The following is a 22,877-nucleotide window of genomic DNA, read 5'->3' as shown; positions in this document are numbered from 1 at the left end:
TAAAGAATGATTGGGTAAAACAGCAAATCATAGACATAATTAATAATTTCACCCAAGAAAATAACAATAACGAGACGTCATACCAAAATGTGTGGGATGCAGCCAAAGCAGTAATAAGGGGAAAGTTTATGTTTCTAGAGGCCTACTTGCATAAAATAGAGAAAAAGAAGGTCAATGAATTGGGCTTGCAACTAAAAATGCTAGAAAAGGAACAAATTAACCCCTAATTAAACACTAAAACTTGAAATTCTAAATAAAAGGAGAGATTGATAAAATTGAAAGTAAAAAACCATTGAATTAATAAAACTAAGAGTTGGTTCTATGAAAAAAAACAGTAAAATAGATAAACCCTTAGTAAATCTGATTAAAAAAGGAAAGAGGAAAATCATTATTCTTAAAAATGAAAAGGGAGAACTTGCCACTACTGAAGAAGAAATTAGAGCAATAATTAGGAATTACTTTGCCCAACTTTATGCCAATAAATTCAATAACTTAAATGAAATGGAAGAATACTTTCAAAAATATAGCTTGCCAAGATTAACAGAGGAAGAAGTAAATTGGTTAAACAGTCCCATCTTAGAAAAAGGAATAGAACAAGCTATTAATCAACTCCTTAAGGAAAAATCCCCAGAACTAGATGGATTTACATGTGATTTCTATCAAACATCTAAAGAAAAATTAACTCCAATGATATATAAATTATTTTTAAAAATAAGGATTGAAAAAGTCTTACCAAATTCCTTTTATGACACAGACATGGTACTGATGCCTCAACCAGGTAGGTTGAAAACAGAGAAAGAAAATTACTTATACCTAAATCTAGTAGATTGAAAACAGAGTAAGAAAATTATAGACCAATCTCCCTAATGAATATTGATGCTAAAATCTTAAATAGAAACACAGTTTGATAACTTTTTGAGTATTGCTTTCCAGAATGGCTGGATGTATTCACAAGTCTACCAACAATGTATCAGTGTCCCTGTTTTCCCACAAACCCTCCAACATTGCGCATTATCTTTCCCTGTCATTCTAGACAATCTGACAGGTGTGTAGTGGTATCTCAGAGTTGTCTTAATTTGCATTTCTCTGATTAATAATGACTTGGAGCATCTTTTCATATGGCTAGAAATAGTTTCCATTTCTTCATCTGAGAATTGTCTGTTCATACCTTTTGACCATTTATCAATTGGAGAATGGCTTGATTTCTTATAAAGTCAATTATGAGTGATGGAAGTGGATATCTTCAACAAAGAGAAGATCTAATTAAGTTGCAATTGATCAGTGATGGACAGAAGAAACTACACCCAGAGAAGGAACATTGGGAAATGAATATGAACTATTTGCATTTTTGTTTTTCTTCCCAGGTTCCCAGATTCCCAGAAGATTCCAATTCTTCTTGTGCAACAAAAGAAATTTACAGTTCTGCACACATATATTTTATCTAAGATATACTATAACATATTTAACATGTATAAGACTGCCTTCCATATAGGAGAGGGGGTGGAGGGAGGGAAGGAAAAGTCAGAAGTGAGTGCAAAAGATAATGTTGTAAATAATAACACATCCATATGTTCTGTCAATAAAAAGTTATTAAAAAAAAGAATTATAAGTTTGAAGAAAAAGCTCTCAGATCTGTGGAGAAGAAAGAACTGGAGTGCATTATTGAATGCAAAATTGGTGATTTTGATTATATTAAGTTTAAAAGATTTTGTACAAATAAAACCAATGTAGACAGATTAGAAGGGAAACAATAAACTGGGGAAACATTTTTAAGTTCAAGGTTTTCTGATAAAGACCACATTTCTTCTTTTTTTTTTCCTGAGGCAATTGGGGTTTTAAGTAACTTGTCCATGGTCACACAGCCATGACATGTTAATTGCGTGAAGTCAAATTTGAACTCCTGTCTCCTGAATCCAGGCCTGATGCTCTATCCACTACACCAAGTAGCTTCCCCCCACATTTCTAAAAATATATAGAGAACTGATTCAAATTTATAAAAATTAAAGCCATTCCACAATTGATAAATGTGGATCAAAAATATGAACAAGCAATTTACAGCTGTAAAAATTGAAATCATTTCTAGTCATATGAAAAGGTGTTCTAAATCACTGTTGATAAGAGAAATGCAAATAAGACAATTCTAGTTAGCCCTTCACACCTTTCAGATTGGTTAAGATGACAGGAAAAGGTAATGATGAATGTTAAAGGGAATTGTGGGAAAACAGAGACATTAACTCATTGTTATGGAGTTGTGAACTGATTCAACCATTCTGGAGAGCAATTTGGAACTATGTCCAAAGGAATATTAAAATGTGCATACCCTTTGATCCAGCAGTGTCTCTCCTGGGCTTATATCCCAAAGAGATCAATCAAAGGAGGGAAAGGAATCCACATGTACAAAAATGTTTGTGACAGCCCTTTTTGTAGTGTAGAAACTGGAAAATGAATGGATGTCCATCAGTTGGAGAATGGCTGAATAAGTTATGATATATGAATGTTATGGAATATTATTTTCTATAAGAAACAGAAGCATGATTTCAGAGAGGCCTGGAGACACATTTACTGCTGCTAAGTGAAGTGAGTAGCAACAGCAAGATGATGTGATGATCAATTCTGTTGGACGTGGCTCTCTACAACAATGAAATAATTCAGGTCACTGAATATAATACAATATAATATAATATAAATGTAATATAATATAATATAATATAATATAATATAATATAATATAATATAAAATATTCCATAATATTTATATATCATAACTTATTCAGCCATTCTCCAATTGATGGGCATCAATTCAGTTTCAAATTTCTTGCCACTACAAACAGGGCTGCCACCAACATTTTTGCACATGTGTGTGTCCCTTTCCCTTTTTAAAGATCTCTTTGGGATATAGGCTCAGTAAAAACACTGCTGTATAAAAGGGAATACATAGTTTAATAGCTTTTTGAGCATAATTCCAGATTGCTCTCCAGAATGGTTGGATCTGTTCACAATTCCACCATCAATTTATCAGTGTCCCAGTTTTCCTCATCCCCTCCAACATTTGTCACTATCTTTTCCTGTCATCTTAGCCAATCTGACAAATGTGTAGTGTTGTCTTAATTGCATGTCTTAATTAAGAGTTGTCTTAATTTGCATTTCTTTGATCAATAGTGATTTGGAGCATTTTTTCCATATGACTGCAAATAGTTTCAATTTTTTCATCTGAAAATTGTCTCTTCATATCCTTTGGCTAGTTATCAATTGGAGAATGGCTTGATTTTTTACAAAGTTGACTCAATTTTCTATATATTTTAGAAATGAGGCCTTTATCAGAACCTTCAAATGTAAAAAATTTTACCAGTTTATTGCTTCCCTTCTAATTTTGTCTGTATTAATTTTGTTCATACAAAATCTTTTAAACTTAAAAAATCAAAATTATCTATTTTGTGATTAATAATGATCTCTAGTTCTTCTTTGGTCACAAATCAGGATGGGTATTTTATAGGGAAAGATAGGATGGGGATGGGAAAATGTTTACTCTGTACTCATTTGGTTAGATATTTTTTACTTAACTATTAGCCAAATTTTGAGGAAAAGCAAGGAATAGGAACTGTGGCAGAACCCAAGCTTTCTAGCACCCTGTGTACTAGGACCTAAGTTCCTTGCACCTGAGTTTTTAGCTAACTGCAACCTAAGGTCCCTGCACTTGTCCTGGTGGGCAGCACCAACTTGTCTTTCTTTCCCTGCACCTAACTACAACCAGAGGCCCTGCTGGGGCATATTCCAAATCTAAGTCCAAATTCTACTTCCTCTGTTTAACTCAATTTTCTTAACTGTAAAAAGGTAAAAATAACCCCTAACTCCCATGATTGTTAAGAACAACAAAGAGGAATCTCCTAGTTCTTCTTATAATAAGGCTGTCTCCATTAGTGCTATTAGATAATGGTCCAAGTCTCCTAGAGTTAGTTCATACAGGATCATCAGGATAGTACTTACCATAGTATAAGCACAGTTAATGAGGACTACAGGAGAAAAGGACAGAGATTTTCATTGAGGGAGATATCAAAACCATCCCCCTTAAGGAATACTTAGTCTTTGAAAAAAATCTACAGAACATATATTCTCCCTAACCAGGAATGTTGGTCTTGAGATGAATGTCCCTAGTGATTCAGTCTCAGATTCCTCATTTGTGAAATAAAGAGGGACCAGATGGGATCCATTTTAAATCTATGTCTTATGATTTCCCTTTACTCTGATTTGCTTCTGATTTTTTTATTTACCCCTGGGATGAATTTAACATTCTCTGAACTCCTTGCCCTATCTCCCCCCCTTCTCTGGTAGTACAGGAATGCTTCTCACTTAGAACTCTTCTGAGTTAGACTCCTTGAGTTGTGTTCTCTGCTGGAGCAAGTACCTGAGCAGCCAATAATGCTTCAATAATGGGATAAGGGCTGATCCAGAGGCCTGAAAGAAAGGGAAGTAAAAGGGAATTAAAAGAATAGAAGAACAAAAACAGGGAGAGTTGAATGAGAAGGGAGTTGTAGTAGGTTAGACAATTTTGTAATAGGAAAGTCAAAAAGAAAGGTCTATAAAATTCAGAGCTAAGTATCATATACTCATGGCACAGAGTTTCTATTATTTGGCTGAATAGCTTATCTATATTCTAAAATTAATCAAATATTACTTCCTCCCAGCCAAAGTAGCCACCTATTAAATTATGCCATTTCCTCATATAGAAAAGTATACAAATTGTACTATCTTTTTTGTAAACATTGTTTTTCCTAGTGGATTAAAAATTCCTAGTGAATCCCAGACAGCTGCTGACTTGTTAAGCACTTATTCGGATGAAGAGTACATGAAGAAAATTCAAAAACGCCTAGAAGAAGATACCTTAGCCCGGGAACAAAGAGAGAAAAGAAGAAGGAAATTGTTAATGGATCAACTAATAGCTCATGAAGCACAAGAGGTGAGATTACAAAAGTCTAAGTTTCATAATAACATAAAATTGTAAACTCTGGGATTTTTTTCATTTTAAAAGTACTTTTATTTACTTTATAAATTTGAAATATTTTTTCATTGTTGTTATTGTGAAATAGTTTATGATCTGAAAATAAGAGCAGATTTTTTGAATGAAAGAAAAGTATTCAAATTTATTTAAGACTTTTTTGAGTTGTAAACAATTCATTTATTATAAAGATAAAGGGAAAAGTTTCTTTCTAAACAATATAAAAATTGGTTTATTTCCTAGATTGGTAATAATATTGGTATGCATGTTTAAAACTTAAATATATACATATATTTTTAAAATTATTATATCTTCTACTTACCTAGATAATCTGAATTTATATTATATCAAAATTGAACATATTATCAATCACTGTTCTTGAGTTAAAAAGTGGGCCTTTCTATGAGAATTTCAGTCTTTTCTTAATAGATATACTTTTTTATTTTAGGTAATAAGGCTAGAAATTCAACAACAATAATTTTAAAGTTAATATACACTAAAATTTATTAGATATTAAAACAATAATCTCTCAACTATATTATTGTGGGTATTTCAGACTATGACCCAGATTATAACCTTATCACCTTTACAGAGTTGCTAATTATTATGTGCTACTGTGGACAATAATATTCATCATCCATTGGCTATCTTTCTTGTAATATATCTTTCCATTCTTGCCCTTTTGGGTGTTTACCATGTTATAAAGGAAGCATTTTTAGCTTCTTATAAGACCCTTCAGGACTTGCCACCCATGGCAAATACTTTAGGAAGGTAAACTTCAACATGCATAGTGTTAACATCAGAATATCATTTTCTCTCTAATTACATATTAATAAATAATTATATATAGGCATGTGTAATTTACATGGTAATATATATATAGTACATTTTTATGTATGTGCATCATATATATACATAGTATATGTGTACATATATATGTGTGTGTATACTATATATATATACACACATATATAAATATGTAGTATATGTATATATGTAGTATATATAAATTAACATCTCATTCTTCCTTGTGACATGGAAATTAAATCTATGATCACATGATCTTCCCTGAAATTTTTTTACAAGTATCATCATGCATACATGGTATTGAACATAGAGATGTTTCTATGGCTAGAACATAGAAAAGTATCAAGCTTTGGCAGCTTCTATCACTAAGGAAAGTCTATGGATATTGTTCTGAGGAAAAATATATCTTATTCTTGAGGCCACACTAGCTAAGTATGAAGAATTCATCCCTTAGATTGGCCATATGATGACGAATTTTGGCCATAACAACTCATGGAACAAAGAAAAACATAGCATTGTTTTTAGTCCTGTGTGTATCCTGTCCTTTTCATTTCTAGAGTAGTCATGATAGGCTAATCATGATAGAAAAGAGAACAGAGGGCATCAATAATCACTTAGTTTCCAGACCATTGTTAAATATTAACTTACCTATTGGTACTATAAATATGAGAGATCAAATCCCATGACCACTTAGTGAATGCATGATAAGAGGAACTAAATCAGTTCTACCTTAATAGTTTGATAAAACAGAAGACAAAAGGATTCTGAAGCTAAATGGAAGAGCGAGCTCTTAGTTCTTCCCAGTGCAAATATAGGATCTGCTGGATTTTGGTTTCATCATTGGCACAAAGGCAACTAGCAGCATCATTTCAGTGATATGTCTATGGTCACCTTTGGTGGGTTCTTGATGATAATCTGCAAAAAGATTTCAAGAAAGATCACAAGGTTACAGATTAAGAGATGGAGAGGATACATCTAGTCCAAATCCTTTCATTTTAAAGAAAAGGAAGTTAAAATCCAGATAAGTGACTTTCTTCTCTATACCATTTACCATTGTTACATAAGTAATTGGTGACAAAGTCAATATTTTAACCAAGATCTTCCAATTTGAGATTGTGTTCTTTCTAGGGTCATCTGAATAATGCAAGAGATAGAACATTTTCACTGGAATAAGGAAGATCTGAGTTTAAATATGGCCTCAGACACCACTTAGTCATGTGATGCTAGACAAATCCCTTAATTTCTGTTTACCTCAGTTTCCTCAACTGTAATGTGGATAATAAAAGCATTTATTTTATAGGTTCTTGTGAACATTAAATGAGATTATAAAATGCTTGCAAAGAGCCTATTATGTAATAGGTGCCAAATAAATGCTTATTTCTTTCTCCTTTCTATTTGCACCATACTGCCTCCCTAATTGTAGCTTATGCACCAAGTCATGAGAGGTATCAAAATCCTAAATATCTGATAACATCTTCCAAAATAAATTAATGAATAATTTGATAACAGAATAATTTTACTGAGAAGATGGATATAAAGAAGGACAAAGAACAAATATATTTGAAATTGTGGTTCCATAATGTGAAGTGAAAGAGAAGGCAAAGACTTATTGACTTTGCAGAATACTCAGACCTGTATGCTTATTGTCAGAAATATTTCCCACAAGTAGAAAGCTGAAGAAACTCTGGACATGGTAAACAAATAAAGTAATATTCAAGCAGACAGAATATAAGTATATTACAATCATATATTGACTGGACTAATATCAAAACCAAATTATAAAATAAAATCAAAATGAGAAAGAAGCTATAAAATCAGTTAAACCACTTCTGTCCTGATTTATTTAAACAAACTATTAAGGATAAAAATAGGAAGTAGATAAAAGAACAAATAGTGATACAGCTTCTATATCTTAAGGAACTTTAATTGTAAACCAGATGTCATAATGGAGCCAAAAGGCCTTAGAATTAACAACAAACACTTGATTCTCTTTGCTAAACAGAGAGATATGACAGCCAAGGGCAAACTATGGCTTAGAATATAAACTGATTTATAAGATCTGCAGAAAAGGAGAATGGAAGATAAGAAACACCACAACTTTAAAAAATGGTAAGATGCTCTATAGATTGAGGGTGAAAGAGAATGGGACACATTTGTGAAAAGCTTAACAAGAAATCCGGTTAAGTTAAATGTTCTGGAAAACAAATGAAAACAATCCATTAAGGTTTCTATAACAGATTATTTTCTCCCAACAGTGAGAGTAGAGCCATAAAATTTGGAATCTACTTGAGTAGAGAATGCATAAGAAATTAGAAATGATGCTAAAAATAATGAGAACAAATGAAGTAGAGCAAACTTGAATTCAGTTTTGCTGGATGAAATTCAGTTTTTATGTTATTGAAGGACTGACCCATGAAACAACCAAAAATTATGGGGAAAAATCCTTGATACTATTGCTGACAAATGTAACCAAGAAAATTCCAGAAATGCATACTAATATGTATACTTTTCTATCTCTTCAAAATCTTTATGAGAATGAATTGAGATCATTTTTTCATAGCATTCTTTTCATACTTTCATATGATGAAAAGAAGACAGACTTTCCAAATGATTTTTTACAGCAAAATCTATATAGGATATCACTAACTCCATATTCTACTATGGTTATTTTTATTAGCTTTAAAACTTTTGATCCAATAATCTAAACATTCCTTTAAAGGCTTCTGACTAGCAAAATTTCTTCCATGTTCATGTTAAAAACATATGAAATTCATCGAAATATAAAGCAATAGGTAACTTACTTTGACAAGTCTTTGGTTAGTAATTATTAAGTGAAGCATAAAACAGTCATTTCCTTTTGATGGGCGTTTGTCATTTTCAGAAACAATGTGTCCAGCACAGAGTTCAAGTGGCAGATGAATTCTTCAGATCGTCCTGTTAGTAGATAATATTGTGCCATTTGAGTCAAATTCCAGAAAATGGGTTTCCTAATTTAAATCCATAGGATCTCAAAAAGAATTAGACCTAATTATCCATACTAAAAAAAACCAAGGTAATGAAAATGGCAGTTGTCTGTCACTTTGGTTCATCAGTGAATGAATGTCTTCTGGACCAACACTGCAAATCAACAGGATTACTGAAAAAGAAGAGGAGAAGCAGGCTTCTGTTTATTTGAGAAGTTGGATCATCTCTTAAAGATTTCAGTGACTTTAAGCTTCCCTCATCTTTTAACATCAATACTCTGCCACCAATACTACATAGCTAAAAACCTAGAATACCACAGTCTCTAAGTGATTAACAAAAAGCACCATTGATGAGTTAATCAATGCAATGGTGCAGCAAGTAGACTGCAAGTGAAAAGTTGCTCAAGAGAAGGGATGTGGAGGTTATCATCTGACTTATATATGACTGAGAAAGGTGGTGGTCTGATTGGGTAACTGAATGACAGATTAGGTGCTCCATTGATACCCTCACAATATCAAGAATTCTAGAGGAAAATTCCCCAGAATATTGAAGGTTCTTCCCATAGGGAGGATATAGACAGAAGCAGCATAAAACAAGGAGGGGACTGAAGTTGAAGATTGTCCAACTGGATTTACTGATACTGGATTTACTGAACTATCAAAAGATCCATGTTATTCATATCTTATTTTTCTAGGGTTTTTAAAAATTTTATGTCAAAGTCTTTCCATGTCTCATCTTTATTTCCTCCTCTAATTTTAGAGGGGCTTTTTCTGATTATATAAGGACTGTTTTTGTCCTCATATTACCAACACCTAGCACAGAACCTTGAAAACAGTAAATACTAAATGTTTATTGAATTAAATTTCTTTAGTTGTTTCACAATTATCTATAAATTACACATATGTTAATATATATTTTATTAAATGGTATTTTGCAGATATATTTTGTTTCACATTATATTTTTATGGTACATATACTTTTAGTAAACACATTTTTAGATAAATCAGAATTTAATTACCATTACAGGTGTATGCTTTTTTTGAGACATAGGAATCTTTATCAATTCATCGACACTCTCTTCATTTTTTAAAAATAAGGAAACAGTCTGAAAGTTTTGAAACATCCAATATCATGGATCATTTAGTGGAAGAGTTAGAGTAAGACTGAGTTTTTTTTTAATTAGATCTCTTCTTAGTTAATTGAAGGAGAGTGTGTGGTAGAGATTAAATATCAAATTTTGGAACATTAAATCTCAGTGGCCCTCTGAATGAAAACTTACTTTCCAAATTTTATTTCTTTTCTGAGAATATCCTTTGCACTTATATATGTGTACTGATATTTTCCTTGTCTTTGTCATCATTATGCCATTGACATTATCAACAATACTTTGATAGATAAACAAAATACTTTGCACAAAGATGAGGTTAAGGGATAACTACTATGCAAGGATTTTCATCTCTAATTCATGGATGAGGAGCCAGATTCAGGGAATTCTATATTGGGATATATGGCTAATAAAACTGGAACTTAATTTGAGGTCTGCTGATTCCAATATTTGTTCTCCTATGATAGATATTGTTACATCCAAGAATAAGTGGTATTGCATATTTTCCTAACCACACAGAGATAGTATATATTCTCCCCAACACAAACACATGCCTTCCTTCTCATATCCAACTACTGATAAGAATCAGAAACAGAAGGGACCATAAATATATTCTAGCCTGTTCTTTCATTTTAAAGACAAAATTAATGCAGCAAGGGTTTGAATCAGGTTTTCTTACTCCAAGTTTTATTTCCATCTTCCTTCTGATTTCATCCTCCCTTATAACAATATAATTTGCTTGCCCAAGATCTCCTCTTGCACAATTACAGAGAACTTTTTTATATGTTTCTAAGTAGAAAAAATTTGAAGAAGCTTGAGAAAAAGAAAAAAATTCAGATTAAAAAAAAAGAATTCATGTACTCCAACACCTCTTCCATATACCCTTTTTTCTTTGTTGCCTCTCCTACAAATCTTTGAAGTTTCTTAGAAGTAAAAAACTCCTCTTCTATTGTCATCTTTTTGAAAAGCATGTGTGTATGTATATACATATACATATATGTGTATGTAGTTATGTATATATAAGTATGTATATATATGTTTATACATAATTATATATATGCATATGTGTATTTATACTTTTCAAAGATATGATGATATACATATTGATATAAAAACATGTCCAAAACACATATGTATACACACATATATACATCTGCATATACACATCCACATACATATGTGGTGAGCATATGTGTATAATGTGTAGTTTCTATGCACACATACATAGATGTATACATAGTCCTTTGGCATCAGTAGAAGAAGTCTGGCTCAGTTATAAAAATACAAAGACATTCAACTAATAGAAAAAATTGTGCTATGACTTGGTAGCTTAAGTTCTGACATCAGAATAAGGATTTCATATGTGACACTTGAGGAAATCATTTAACCTATTGATGTCCCAGGCAACTTTTTTTTTTATGTCCCTGACCATAGATTTGCTTTGGCAGAAAAAGAGAATTTCCCTGGAAGTTCTTTACTCCAATCAAATCATGTGTCCAGTAAAATATAAAATACATAGTGTTTTATAATTTTCAAATCATTTTAACATACATTCTCCTATTTGAATCACTTCTTCCAGATAACATGATATCTTATTTTATAAATATGATCGTGTCTACATTTCAGAGTTGTGAGGAAAATGTGATGAGATTTATGAATATTCTGCAAACTTTAAACTATTCATTTTACACTCTGAAGCAGAACTCTGGAAGGTTTTTTTTTAGATCTTTAACAACCTACTTTCTCTTTATTAGAATGTATAGCCAGAACCTTACTATTAATGCTTCTTGATATGTTCTCTAGTTGGATATAATTATGTCAGTAAGTTCCATTAAACTGTTATGAACCTCTACTTAATTTTATATTTTACCTTTTGTTTAGAGCTTGGCATTTTCATGTAAACCTTGGCCTATTGGTTGAAATGAGATAGCCTAATTTTAATGATTGTTTATATCCCTACTGCTAGATAATGAGCTTTCAATATCACAGAAATTCAATTTACTGCTTACTAGTAAATAGCATAAAATAAAAGTTAATGAGCTTTTCCAATATGAATTTGCTTACCTTGAAAAGTTGAATTATCCCCACTAAGCATTAGTAAGAAATACTGTAATTCCAAAGAATGTGGCATTATTATCACCTAGTTGGCCACTTGGGGAATGTTAATAGTGTATATAGTAACCCTGCTCCTTGTCACCTTTTCATGAAACAACAGTAATGGTTCTGCAGTGAGAATAATCATTCGATATTTTGATAAGCCTCAATACTGAAATAAGAAAAAACAGCCAATAATAAGCATGAATTAAGTCCTGCTCTGTGTCAGGCACAATGCTAGTTGGGGGAGGGGTGGTATAAAATCAAATGTAAGAGAGTCTCTGAAGGTACTTCAAATAACCTGTATTCTAATATAAAATCAAAACGCACTTATATAAATAGCTATACATATATAGGATGCAATGTCCATAACCTTAGGCAGAGAGAAACTACAAACATCTGGGCAAGGTAGAAAAGGCCTTCCATAGAAGAACATAGCTCCAGAACTGACTGTTCAGGGATACTGAAGATTCCAAGAAACAGAGGTGAGAAGGGAGACAATGTGGGTATGGATAATGCTTATGCACTGAGATGCAAGATAAATGTCCCCCTGGGCACAAGGAGAGCAGAATATGATCCCAAGTAAATGGATAGCCATAGTGGAAAGTGGAGGAAGAGGTAGGTTAATTGTCTGAGCAAGACAATGACTTTGAGGCAGAAAGATTGAAGAAGAAGAGAAAACAAATCAGGGTGATATGAGAAGACTTTTTATATGAAGGAAATTATATTTCTTACACTATTAAATCCTACAAATAGCTCAATAATAATATAAACCAGCAAAAGAAGCTAAATAACTTATCTGTAATAGTGCAACTCTTAAAAGTATAGTCAGGTATTTAACATGATTAAAATATATTCAATTCATAATCAAAGAAAAAAGTATTATTTTTTATTTCAAAGCATATTTCCAAATCTTTCTTCTCATATTAACCAACTGAAGTCTTTTTTTAAAATGTTTTATTCAGCTTTTTAAAATGAAGCAATTATGTTTAGTGTATGATCAATGTTTCATTGAGAAGATGCAATTACTTTCCATAAACACATATTTCCTGTTGGGTTATAATATGTTGTTTCCTATTGAATTAAACATAATCCAGAAGCTTTATTTGCATCTTAATTGAAACTAAAGGCTTGCTTTTGTTTAGGTAACAGACTATTAAAAGAAGAAATCTTCACTTTCAGTGCTTTGTTCTGACTTGCCTCCATTGTGTAATTGATGAGAGATTGTAATAATTTTATAATGGGGGTGAATAATTAGCAAAAATTATTAATTGTCTATGAAAAATGTGAGACTAGGGATAATTATTAGTCCATCAAACTAATTTGTGCTTGATTTTGAATAAGTACTCTTTTAAAAAATAATTCATCTAGAAGGAAAAGATTATCTGAAAAAAAAGAAATATAATTTTTGACTACAACAGTTAACCAGTTCTTCAAATTGTTATGTAATAAAGACAACTTCCTAGAGAATACCTATAAAATATCCACCAAAGCAATATTAGAATAGTCCAAATATTGTTGACTTGCCCTTGTTTTAATCATACTTTTGATCCTGCCAAGTGCAAACAACCTTTACTTGATATACAAGGGTACACGGAGTTTCCAGAAATGGAAAGCCATGTCTGGTTCTTTTCTGTCATAGAAAGTGCCCAATGGGCAGATCACTCACTCAACAGGTCACCGGAAAAATGACCAATTGCACCTGGAGTGGTCCTATGCTGAGTAATATTGTTGTTTTGAATCAATTGACAGTCGTGATGGTACAGGATTTTAGTAAAGTTCAACAGTGGGAATTAGGGCTACTTTTCCTTATTCTATACTACATTGGCAAGGAGAAATGAATCTCACAATCATCTTTTTTCCAAGTTTTGAGGTGATCATCTGCTACCACTGTGGATTAAAAGTCACAACATCAAAATAAGTAAAAAATAATAGATACAAGTCACAAGACTAAGGTTCTCTTTTTTCATATCTAAAATGAATATAACACTTGCCCTTGAATCACTGTGCTTACAAAATTAAAGACTTAAAACAATAAATGCACCATCAAATGAGTATTTGAATATATTCTTTTTAAGTTTTGCTTGAGAACATCCAAATGCTAAATTGTTTGATGGAACTAAAACAGCCAAAAAAAAAAAAAAAAAGTGTATGGCAATTTGATCCACAATAGAGGCAACTCAATTTCTTCTCCCTCAGGTTTCTCCTGTCAAATCGCATGACAAAAGTACCTGTGTTTCATAGTTCTTTTTCCTTACTCCATTCATTTGTCAGTTCTTCAATGCTATGGGGTCCTCAGATGGATTAAAAACTCTGAGCCTTTTTCTGATCAATGAAGTATTGCCATCTAGTGGTATGAGAGAATAACTGTGGGCTGATGCAATGGGCTCATTATATATATGGAGAATATGTGTGTATATAGTCACTGTTTTTCAGTTCAATTTAATAAATATTAAATCTTTACTAGATATAAGGCAGTACTCTAGGTATTGAAATTCATTGAAAAATGAGAAAAGAAAAGTAGATGTGTCTTGTGTTAAGATCATACATAAAAGTGTTTTATAATAAGCTTATAAGTAGATCTAAGTGACACAGTAGATAAAGTATTGGATTTGGGGAGAGTAAAACCTTGAGTACAAATCTTTAGACATTTACTAGCAATGTGACTCTGGATCAGGCACTTAATTTCTATTAGACTCAGATTCCCCATCTGTAAAATGGAAAGAATTATACCCACCTAAATCACTGAGTTACTGTTTAAAGATTAAATAATATGACATATATGATATATACTTTACAAACTTTAAAGTATCATATAAATATTATCTATCCTCATACACCAAGTGCCAATTAACCATAATTCCTTTTTCTCAAGTACAGTATCAAATTGCTAAGTAAAGAGAAACCACATATAAATGCTTGAGTTTGGTCATTAAGATCACCAAAATATAAAGATCTTATTGGATATTGACAAGCCATTCATCTGAATACACCCTAAATTGCTTAACATTTCAGACAAACACACCAAAAAGAATGTTAAGAGATTTAAAATTAACTGCCTTTGTGAAATGAAAGATATCAAATATAGAAGTCATAGGATTATTATATTATAAAACTGGAAAGGATAAATACTGACAAACTTGACAAGTTCTCTTATTCCTATTGAGAACATCTTAATATGGGGGGAAGGAAGCACACCAAGTTTTCAACTGAACTTTTGCTGACTCCAAAGTTATTTGATCTTACAAAGGTATGATTTGAATTCTCAATTCTCAAGCTATCATCTTAGCTCTTTCCTCCCTTCCTTCATTATCAGACTTCTAAAAAAGAGTCTACACTCTATGTTGCTACTTATTCTACTGACTGACTTTTTTCCAGTCTTGATTTCTATCTTCACCACTGAATTAAAATTGCTCTAAAATAATTCTTTTGCCAAATCTACTGGACTTTTTTTCAGTCTCTACCTCCCTTTACTATTTGTAATTTAAATTGGATGGATAGATTTATTTATAGATAATATAAATATTTATTTACTATGTCAATAATAATGCCAAGCACTATGGCTACACATAAGAGCAAGCAAAAAAGTCCCTGCACTCAAGGAACATATATTCTATTCAGAAAAAAAAATCTTAAAGGGAAGCTGGAAAAGGAAATGATACTTGTGAAATAGCATGACTGGAGATGTGGAAGATCTCACTGGAAATGAGATAGACGTTTGCAACTCAGAAGGATCAGGTAAAAGATAGCCTGTGAAAGTCCAGGGTATCTTTAGTGGTTGAGTTCCATTCACGTGAAGAGTGGATATCATAAAGTGAAGTATAGACAATTTTGGCAACTTTTCTTGAGTTATATACAATATTTCTTAAGTTATTCCTGATGCAACCTGATCAGAACAGAGAATAGTAAACTGCCGCCTTATTAATCAAGTAAGCATTTGACACTCTTGATCCTCCTCTTCTTGATGAATCTAGTGCTTCCTTAGCTTACATGATCTGTACTCTTAAAAGTGCTTCTCCTGTTCCTTAAAACTATTTCTCTCATCTTCACTGGAACTTTTTAGCTTTCCCTTCTTTTTAAAAGGAGGGGAGTCTTCTCTTCTCTCTTTATGCTATCTCATTTGACAACTTCTGCTCCCTGACTTGAATTTCCCTTCTTTTAATTATCATTTTTAATTATCATTTTAATTATCACTCCACCTCCACCTGGTAAAATGTTTCTCTTCCTTTAAGGTCTGGTGCTTTGAAGGGCTGAATGATTTCCATCTCACCCCCCACCTTTCTCAAACTGGAAGTGATTTTCTATTCTAAATATCTCCAAATATTCCAAATACACAGGCTTGATTTTTGCATTTATTAATGCAAAATTTAATGTGTGTTATCAATCAGTTATAAAATATTAAGTACCTTTTGTGTATGGCCAATGTGTTAGGATGTGAGAATATACAAAAATGAAGCAGATCCTGTCCTCAAGGAAGGGATTTTTATTTCTTATTTTTTATCTCTTCTTCTAGTATATTGTTTGTGCAGTTATCTTAACATACTTTTGCTTGCTAAATTGTAAGCTCTTTGAAGACAAGTCCAAATTATCACACCCCCTTCCCAGTTCTATGTAATACTGTAGGAACAATGCTTGCTGAATGTTTGCTTGTTTTGTATAGTTGTGGTAGAGGAACTGCCTACATAGACTTTACTGTGATATATAAATGAAAATTCATAGAACCATAGATTTAAAAATGGAAGGCACCTTTGAGACCAGCTAGTCCAGCTTCCTCAGCTAATAACCATCAGAAATAGGATCTGAATCTAGCAAGACCCGAAATTTATCCACTCTACCATGCTGCTCCACTTTCTGAGTTGTTAGTTCTGCTGCTATTATTTATCTTATCAAAGCTTCAGAGTGAAGGTTCTTTCCATTATATTATGTGGGGGTGAAGGGGAAGAAAATATAGCATCCTTCCCTCAAAATCTTCTTTTCCTAATTTCTATCTGTTGGTAGCACCAGAAATCATAATTATTTAAACTTGAAATCCCAGTCAAACCTTTCCCCCTTTTTTCTTTATTCACCAAATTTAGTAAATGCCAAATCCTATTGATTTTCTGACATCCTTTTGATGTTAATATTTCCTGAAAATGGGATAGATCACAAACTTCCCATGCCTGATAATTATGTGTGACTCTTAGACATTCTCTATCCTCAAACCATCTATCGGCTTCTACCCAAAAAGCTAGTGTCTTCCTGGAAGCAGCAAAATATGGTGGAAAGGATATTGGACATGGAATCAGAGGTCCTAGGTGCAAGTTCTCACTTTGCTGCTTTCTATCTATATAACTTAGGATGATTCACTCAATTTCTATAGACTACAGTTTGTATCTGCAGGCCTCTAAAGGACAGGTCTCAAATCTCTTCTAGCTCTAGGATGGGCCTTATCTTTATGTGGGTTATCAATGGAGTGTCAGATCTGTCCACTCTTCTTTCTGGTTAACTACTTTCTTTTCTGGTCAATATTTCTCTTATTACCTGTCCACTTACTGATTTCATTCCTACAAATATCTCTCCTATTATCTTCCTTCTTTCTAATTACAACCTCAATCATCTAGGATTTTGTCACCTCTTTCCTTAACTGGTGTAACAAATCTCCAACATGTATTCAAGCCTATTTCCAGTTAATTCTTCATACAACTACCCATGGGATTTTTCCCTACACCATTCTGATCACATTATTCCCCTGGTATAAAATATTTTTGTGATTTCCAGGTCACCAAGTAACTTGGTCAATCAAGTAAAATACAACTCCCTGAGTTTAACTTAAAAAGCTTTTCACATACTGGCCTCAAAGATTGTGAGGAATGCAATTTGTAATCCTTAAAACAATTAAGTGCAAGTTGTCTTTCTAGATTTATTTCATAGCTTAGACTACTCTACCATTAAGTATTTTTGTCTTATCCTCTCCTGTCTCTTTGCTTTTCTCTTAGTTTTTTTTAAGTGGTCTCACTCCACCTCCACCTGGTAAAATATTTCTCTTCCTTTAAGGTCTGGTGCTTTGAAGGGCTGAATGATTTCCATCTCACCCCCCAACCTTTCTCAAACTGGAAGTGATTTTCTATTCTAAATATCTCCAAATATTCCAAATACACAGGCTTGATTTTTGCATTTACTAATGCAAAATTTAATCTGTGTTATCAATCAGTTATAAAATATTAAGTACCTTTTGTGTATGGCCAATGTGTTAGGATGTGAGAATATACAAAAATGAAGCAGATCCTGTCCTCAAGGAGGGGATTTTTATTTCTTATTTTTTATCTCTTATTATAGTATATTGTTTGTGCAGTTATCTTAACATACTTTTACTTGCTAAATTGTAAGCTCTTTGAAGACAAGTCCTATGTTTGATTTCATTTTTATAGTTCTGTAGGAGTAGGTGCTTACTATTTATTGAATTGAACTGAATAAAATATATAAAATCCTGTTATTTTAATCTTGATTTTCATAGAAATTAATTTCTACTCTGTCTTCTTAAGGTCTGAAAACCATTGAAACATGGAACCTTGCTGTTAAAAAAAAAGTTTCAGTTTTTAAAAATTTAATAATTTATCTGAACATTTTAGATAAAATTCCAATATTTCAGATTTCCATCTATCAATCTCATAGTTTCCCCTAATGATTCTATAACTGCCTACCCTCTCTTTCCATGGGGCTGGAAGAGGCCCTAGTAATACTATAATCCAACTCTTTTTTTTTCAGATAACACAATCAAATGCCAAGAGAAATAAAATGATATATCTAAGTTCACATTGCTAGCAAATGACAGATATAGGACAAAAACTCAGGTCTTTGGATTTCCAGTTTAATACTCTTTCCATAATACTGGTTTTTATTCAAGGTTTCTATCTAAGAAGCAATGTAGAATAAATAAATATTACCTCTCTCAAATAGCTATGGTGACAGCACTCCACACAAACCCACCTAACCTTTTCTTTATCTCTTCCTCGGGGTAAATATCCCCATCTTCCATAATTGTTGTTCATGCTAATATTTCAGTTTTCCTATTGGTAGCTAATCATATTTTCTTTATAGTCCATTTAACATCTTTAGCTAAAAGTTGTTTGCATTATTTTCAGATCTACATAACAGTGTGGTACATACCATAAAATTATCTAACCACAGGACAGCTTTAAAATAAAGTAAAATGTTTTTCATAGAGTAAGATTATTTATGATTAAATTTCAAAGGAAGAAATATTGCATTTGGTATGTGTTAAATTACAAAAAATTATTTAAAATATCCTCACCTTGCTATTTGCAAAACTTAATGTAATGCTTTGAACTCTGCTGTTTAAGAACTAGGACAGCTGGGTGGTTTAGAGCCCCAGGCCTAGAGTCAGGAAAATCTGAGTTCAAATCCAACCTCAGACTCTTGCTAGCTGTGTTACCTTGGGCAAGCCACTTAAACCTGTTTGCCTCACTTTCGTGATCTGGACGATCTGAAGAAAAGGTACAGCAGACCAAGAAAAACTCATTTGGGGTTGTAAAGAGTTAGCCATGACTAAAAAAGACTAAACCACAATTTCTAGAATAAAAATACAATGTTAAAATTTCTAATATTAAATTTAATTTTCAAAATTAAAAATATCACACATTTTTAAAGAAATATACCACCTGACGTAGCTCTCTTCAAGAATGAGATGAACCAAATCAGTTCCAATAGAGCAGAAATGAATTAAACCAGCTACACCCAGCAAAAGAACTCTGGGAAATGAGTATGAACCACTACATAGAATTCCCAGTTGCTCTATTTATGTCCACCTGCATTTTTGATTTCTTTAACAGGTTAATTGTACATCATTTCAAAGTCCGATCTTTTTGTACAGCAAAATAACTGTATGGACATGTATATGTATATTGTATTTAACATATACTTTTAACATATATAACATGTATTGGTCAACCTGGCATATTGAGGAGGGGGTGAGAGGAAGGAGGGGAAAAATTGTAACAAAACGTTTTGCAATTGTCAATGTTGAAAAATTACCCATGCATATATCTTGTAAATAAAAAGCTATAATAGAAAAATTAAGACAAAAATAAAAAAGAAATATACTATCTAAACTAAATATGATTAAATAAATACAAATTATAAGCAACAGGCATTTTTGAATTTTACTAAGTTTTGTAAATAATTTAATTTTAAAATGTATTTTTAGGAGGCTTACAGAGAAGAACAACTCATTAACCGTCTAATGAGACAATCTCAGCAGGAGCGTCGGATTGCTGTGCAGCTCATGCATGTTCGACATGAAAAGGAAGTTTTATGGCAAAACAGAATTTTCAGAGAAAAACAATATGAAGAAAGAAGACTGAAAGATTTTCAAGATGCTCTTGATCGAGAAGCAGTAAAATATATCTTCCTTAAAATTTTTTGTGTTTCTTTTTGATCCATTTTCCAGAAAATATTTTGCTTCTAGAATTTAAAACATTGCTTAAATATGGGGTTTTTAAATTTTTTTTGTTTTGTAAACTGATACATTCAAGACAGAGAATTGGTCCTGGTAAAGCAATAGGAAGACATAAATAGAAGATGGTCAGTAATTCAGTTAAAACTAAAACTTAACTTGTATTTTACTTATCTAGCTTCATGTATGTGGACTATTAAAGCAGATTGGCATCCAAAGAAATTAAATTACAAGTTTTATTTTTGAATTGTCTTCCATTCTAAATTTTCATCTGTGTACTAAAATGTTTAAATAGTTTGGCTTTGGATAAGATTTAATTTATAGAATAGATAATGAGAATGAAATTTTAGGTAGCTGAGCCTAATCTGTTTGCTTATATTCAGGAACAGTAAAACAGAGAAGTTGTTATTGTTATTATTGTTTCATGGTAAATATTTCTACATAATTACAATCTAACACACAATAAATAGAACTTCTTACATATTTTCTGTCTCTTAACTAAAACTTGCAAATCCTCTAAATTCTCACACCCAATGAAGCTTAACCAGCTCTCATTTACATCTGCTCATAAAATAATTGAAAGGTAAGGGGGATTCTAGACTGCAAATACTAGAGAAGATACTGATAGTACCTAAGTATATGGAAAAATTATGGTTCTGAAGACTAGGTGTGTGAATAACATTAAACATGCCTGGCTACTAGTTAGAATTTAATCAAGAATTACCATACCAACCAAAGGCACTTTTTCCTAAAAAAAGAGGTTGGAAATACCCATAAAAGGGAAGATATGGCCAGAAAGATATGTGGAGCTGTAATGCCGGAGAAACTGAGGCAAGATAGAGATTAGAGAGTTTTTAATATTTTATTAATTGGAGAGTTTAATTGACTAGATAGAACTCTTGTCTCAAAATATCCAGTGACAAATGGGAGAATGTCAAACCCTTTTATAGCTTTCAAACAAAGAAAATAACAAGAGCAGGAAAAGTTCTTACAGAAACTTTTGGTTCTGTCAGGATGGGGAGAGCAATAAAATCTTACTGAAAAGCCAGAGTCATGTTTGAATAAACAGAAGTAAGGATGTCAATTGAAGTATCCGGAATGATCTTATCTTTTAGAGGGATAGTGTTAAAAATTCTTTGAAAGCAGAGGGAGCTAGGAGCCAGGATGCCTGATCTGTTCCTCATCTCCCATTGACAATGTATAACCTTAGAGCAAATAGTCCTCAGTCTTAATGAACCAGAGGGGTTTTACAACTAAAGGGGACTGAGGCAGAATAGTTAAGGAAACTGAGATAGAACAATTCAGGGAAACTCAGTCAGGATGATAAGGGAAACTAGTGCAGGGAAACTGAGGTAGAACAGCTCAAGGAGACTGTGGCATAACAGAGTCATCCCATACACATCTCAAGGACTCCATTCTCACCTGCTTTGGATAAAAAGTAGGTAATTACACTAGCTTCTCACAAGTTGCAGTGCCAGTATACCAATTTTTGGCAAGGTCCAAAATACAATGTACGGAACATTAAATGACAAATCCAGGTCTAGGTAGCTTATTACAGTAGGTTAGCAGTGATAGTCTGAGTTCTTTCTCCTTTCTCCATGTTATCATTTTGGGTATTGCTGTTGAACAGATAGGGAATATAGTCAGAATCTCCTCTGACTTGATTATGTTGTTTTGAGTATCTTGTGTGCACCATAGTCACACTCCTTGCCACTCCAGAGCCAAGACATAGTACACCTAAGAGAGTCTGCATGCTTTTTTTAGCTTAAGTACTATATTACTGAATCTTCACAATTCCAATACAAATGGGGAACTTATTTTGTGGTATCCCTCCTGATAGTCAATAACCAATCTGTTTTTATATTCTAGATATATTAAACTAGAGCAACTAAAAACAAAAGTAATTTCTGGAGCATTTTAAGAAAGGTTAATTTTGCTTTAGAAAGTTTCAGTGGTACCCACTGAATAAATCTTTTTTTTCATTTAAAAAAGATCTTTCTAATATAAACTCAAAGTAATGTAATATAGTACTTTGGTCAGTTTTAACCAGGGCTGCTCTTTCATCCCTATGATCTAAATTATCTAGACAATTATTTCATCCATTTACTTTGACTTTTTGTAAATGTACATTTTTCCAATGATGTTTGCACAGGTATTTGTATCGTGGTTGAATTAAACAATTATTTACAAAGGTACTCATTTTATATTTTAGGCCCTTGCAAAACAAGCCAAGCTTGAATATGAAGAACAAGCCCAAAAAGAAATAGAAATTCATGAAAGAATAGCGGCAGAAAGAGCTCAAGCTCGTTATAAAAAGCATTATTCAATGTGTACAGAAATATTGGATGATATCATTGATCTCTCAACTAAAGTAGCAGAATATCGAAACTTAACTCATAAGTAAGTATGTGCTTTTAATAATCAATGCAAAAAAGAACAAATAAGAAGAGAAAGAATAGGAA

General features: G+C 32.4%; 1 protein-coding gene and 1 long non-coding RNA gene across 13 annotated transcripts in view; one reads left to right on the top strand and one right to left on the bottom strand.

Annotated features, from left to right (window-relative positions):
* Positions 1–22,877, top strand: part of SPEF2 (sperm flagellar 2) — a 244,550-nt gene that overhangs the window by 50,947 nt on the left and 170,726 nt on the right. For all 12 annotated transcript variants that reach the window (XR_012484814.1, XM_074282690.1, XM_074282689.1 and 9 more), the window contains 3 exons: positions 4,774–4,954; positions 20,167–20,355; positions 22,628–22,815. Coding sequence is in view for 11 of the 12 variants with exons in the window: in XM_074282690.1 (XP_074138791.1) it covers positions 4,774–4,954; positions 20,167–20,355; positions 22,628–22,815 (558 nt within the window). In the remaining variant the exon portion in view is untranslated. The remainder of the gene's footprint in view (positions 1–4,773; positions 4,955–20,166; positions 20,356–22,627; positions 22,816–22,877) is intronic.
* LOC141551253 (uncharacterized) lies at positions 4,245–9,204 on the bottom strand. Its single transcript, XR_012484815.1, has 4 exons — positions 9,033–9,204; positions 8,602–8,963; positions 6,530–6,715; positions 4,245–4,452 (listed from the first exon to the last, which is right to left on the bottom strand). It is a non-coding gene; the product is annotated as an uncharacterized LOC141551253 (long non-coding RNA).

The sequence above is a fragment of the Sminthopsis crassicaudata genome, chromosome 1 (genome assembly GCF_048593235.1).
Source record: "Sminthopsis crassicaudata isolate SCR6 chromosome 1, ASM4859323v1, whole genome shotgun sequence".
Lineage (NCBI taxonomy): Eukaryota > Metazoa > Chordata > Mammalia > Dasyuromorphia > Dasyuridae > Sminthopsis > Sminthopsis crassicaudata.
Note: the sequence above shows the minus strand (reverse complement) of the source record. Positions and strands in the feature narration are given on the sequence as shown.